We start from the raw sequence: 3,721 nt of genomic DNA on the forward strand, positions 1-3,721 counted from the left end.
AGAAGTACAAAAATCTAAGACAATTCAGAAAACCTTTTAATGAAAATGCTATACACCTCCAAAGAAAAAGCTCACAGCATCTGAGAGCAGATCAAAACATATATTTTTTAAACTTTATATTTCTTGGGGGGTTTTGGGAGTGGGTCTGTGTTTTCTTCTACAATGTGAGTAATATGGCAATATGTTTTGCATGACTGTACATGTAGAAACAATATCAAATTGTTTGCATTCTCATAGGAGAGGAAGGAAGGGAGAGTATTTGGAAATCAAAATTTAAAAATAGGAAAGTTTGAAAAATTTAGCTGTAATTGGAAAAAATAAAAGATTATTTTTTAAAATTAGGAAGTTGATAATCCCACTGGATTCTGCCTTAATAAGACCAGATATGGAATACTATTTTCAGTCCTGATCTCATTTTTTAAAAAAGGCTGAAAATATGGAGATCATCCAAAGAAGAATAACCAAATTGTCACCAGTCAACAAGGATTTTAAGGACTATATGGCAGGCTCTATGCTATAACTTGGAATAAAATGCAAAGCAAAAAACAGGCCCTCTCTTCCAGAAGCTCACATTCTACAGAGAGAGACACCATGTAAATAACTGGATGAATGCAAATTATAGATAGAATAGACAGGTGGTAATCTTAGAGAGAAAGCTACCATTACCTAGAGAAGAAACATTTCTTGAAGAAAGTGGAATGTGAAAGGTCTTCAGGAAAACCAGGGAAACTAAATGGCAGACTTAAGGAAGCAAAAAAATTCAGGCAGGTGAGAGAGCCAGTGCAAAGACACAGAACATAGAGTGTCATGTGTGGGAAAAGGCAAATAGCCTAGAGCAGCTAGATATTACACTGCATGGATAGGAGTAAAGTGTAAGAGTGAAAAGGTCAGAAACAGTAAGATTGTGGAGATTTTTACTTTATAATGTTTCTTTATTGACGTCTTTTAACGTAACCTAAATTACTCCTAGTATGTCTTCATCCTAACCCCTTACAGAGAGCTATCTCAAAGGAAAAAGAATACATTTTACAGGGGTATTATGCCACAAAGATGGTCATTAACAAAAGGAAATTCCCTACATTCATCAAAATATTTAAAACACCACTTTTGTGATAACAAAGAACTTGAAACAAAGCAGATGCCCCCTGATTGAAGAAACAAAAAATTCTGTCATATGAATATAATGTAACATTGTTGTGCTTTAAAAAAACAACAAATGTGAGAAATACAGAACCAAAAAAAATGTTTTACATGATCTGATATGGAAGGATGATTTTCATAGCTAAGAAAACAACACACATAAAATGAATTTTATTATTGTTCAATCATTTCAGTGACGTCTCTCTCTTCATCAACCCAATTGGTATTTTTTTTTAAAGATACTGGAAGAACTTACCATTTCCTTCTCCAGTTCATTTTACAGATAAGTAAAAACCAGGCAAAGGGATTAAGTGACTTGACCAGGGTCACATAGCTAGTAAGTAAGTGTATGAGGGCAAATTTGAACTCAGGAAGATGAGTCTTCCTTGTTTAGGCTGGATACTCTATTCACTGTGCAACAAGCTTCCCACATATTGAATAAATGTAACAATATAAAAGAAAGAACTACCATCACAAATAAATAGAAAATGAGTCTTACAGGAGTTCAAAAAAACAATTTCAGACCCAAAGAAGAGCTATGAGAAGACATCTCTCTTTATTTTTTGCAGAGTAAGACGTCTATATTTGGGGAACATTGCATGCATTTTCATATCTTTGCATTCAACATGTAAATTCACAAATTTGACCTATCAAAATGGGAAAAAATTGTTTTTTAATCATTTCAGTTGTGCTTAACTAACTGTTCATGGCCATATTTGGATTTCTCTTAGAAAAGATACTAGGGAGGTTTGCCATTTCTTTCTCCATCTCATTTTACAGATGAGGAACAGAGACAAACACTGTTAAGTGACTTGCCTTTCCAAAACCCATTTAATGCTATCACTTAATCATAGCCAACGTATCAATATAATATTAGATCCTTAAAGGAAGACAGTCTTTTTTTTGTACTTTCAGCTCCAAAACAAAACATTATTAATACATACTTATTAAATAGTTGTTTTCAGTTGAATCATGAAGAAAGATGTTTCATATTCATCAGTTTCCTCAGTGCCCTTTTTACTTCATTGTTCCTTAGACTGTAGATCAGGGGGTTCAACATGGGGATCATTACCATGTAGAAAACAGATACCACTTTATTCTCATCTGTTGAGTAGCTAGATTTAGGCATCATATAAATGAAGGTAATGGTCCCAAAGAACAGAGTCACTGCTGTGAGGTGGGAGGTGCAAGTTGAGAATGCTTTGGATCTCCCTTCAGTAGAGCTTATGGTCAGGACAGAGAAGAGAATGTATACATAAGAGATTATGATAATTAACACTGTGATTACAATTATTGATCCAGCAGAGGCAGAAGGAAGAATTTCAGCAAGATCATCTTGGTAGCTAGAAAGCTTCAAAAGCGGGGCATAATCACAGAAAAAGTGATTGATTTTATTTGATCCACAGAAGGACAGATTCAGTAAGCAACCCATGAAGATCAAAGCATTCACACAACCACCCAGGTAGGATATGATGAGTAACAGAGAGCAGACTCCACTAGACATGTTGGTGGAGTAGAGTAGGGGGTTGCAAATGGCCACATACCGATCATAGGCCATTGCAGCCAGCAGGAAGCACTCAGCTGTCCCAAAGTTGACAGCAAAATAAAATTGGGCAACACAGCCTCCCAGAGGAATTGAGGTCTTATCTGTAAGAAAGTTGATGAGCATGAGAGGTGTGACAGATGAGGAATATCCAATATCCACAAAAGCCAAATGGCTGAGGAAAAGGTACATTGGGGTATGAAGTTGAGAGCTATTTCTAATCACTGTAATTATGCTCAGGTTACCAACTAATGTGATAACATAAACACCCAGAAATAACACAAAGAGAATGATGCAAAGGGTTTGGTCATTTGTTAACCCCAAAATAATGAATTCAGTCACAGCAGTGCAGTTGTCAGACATATGTCTCTGAAAGAAGGCCTGTTAGAAGGAAAAGAGATTTAAAAGTTTATAAGATTAAGCTTTGGTTATGTCTATTGATGTATTCAGGAAACCTTCACTGAACACCTTCTACTTTCTTACACCCACACTTTGCTCCTGTGTACCATGATAGTCTGTCCATAAGCAAAGCAGAGATAAATAAATTTGTTGCTTCCAATTTTTTCCCCATGGACCAACAAAACTGCATAATTTTCCAATTTTGCCTTTATGACAATGTGAAAAAGTCTGTGAGAATATAAAGTATGCCTTAATGCCCTCCATAGGAACTTTTTTAAAATATATACAGGGAATAATGCTTCCAAATGACCCTTGGTCTCTAATATCACAAAAGAGGAGTAATGGGGAATCCGGGTTCTAAGTCATCTAATGTTATTTTGGTCCCAGTAATTGGCATTGCTGCAAATGGCTATCATTACGTGAGATATTGCTAGCCTGAAAAAATGTGGGAAATTTCCCATAGGAACCTCTACTGTTTCTAGGTGAAATAATGGAAAATACTTGCTGGACCTTCTGTAACCATATCCTGTTTATATATTACTTCCATCAATTAGAGAATAGCTTAGCAAATTTTGGTATAGGAATGTAGTAAAACTTTATTGTGTCATAAGAAGAGATGAATATGGTTACCCTGGAATA

The 3,721-nt window shown here is 35.4% G+C and overlaps 1 protein-coding gene across 1 annotated transcript; it reads right to left on the bottom strand.

The window, feature by feature from the left end:
- Window positions 1-2,110: 2,110 nt before the first annotated feature.
- LOC138151097 (olfactory receptor 5P3-like) lies at window positions 2,111-3,046 on the bottom strand. Its single transcript, XM_069074589.1, has one exon. It carries the CDS (start codon window positions 3,044-3,046, stop codon window positions 2,111-2,113), a length of 936 nt encoding a protein of 311 aa, XP_068930690.1.
- Between the last annotated feature and the right edge of the window lie 675 nt (window positions 3,047-3,721).

Source organism: Petaurus breviceps, unplaced genomic scaffold (genome assembly GCF_028583685.1).
Source record: "Petaurus breviceps papuanus isolate PSGF00001 unplaced genomic scaffold, PetGlider_PUasm1.0 140, whole genome shotgun sequence".
Taxonomy (NCBI): Eukaryota; Metazoa; Chordata; class Mammalia; order Diprotodontia; family Petauridae; genus Petaurus; species Petaurus breviceps.

Coding starts and splice junctions, on each gene's coding strand:
- LOC138151097 (XM_069074589.1), bottom strand. CDS start 3,046: ATGTCTGACAACTGCACTGCTGTGACTGAATTCATTATTTTGGGGTTA.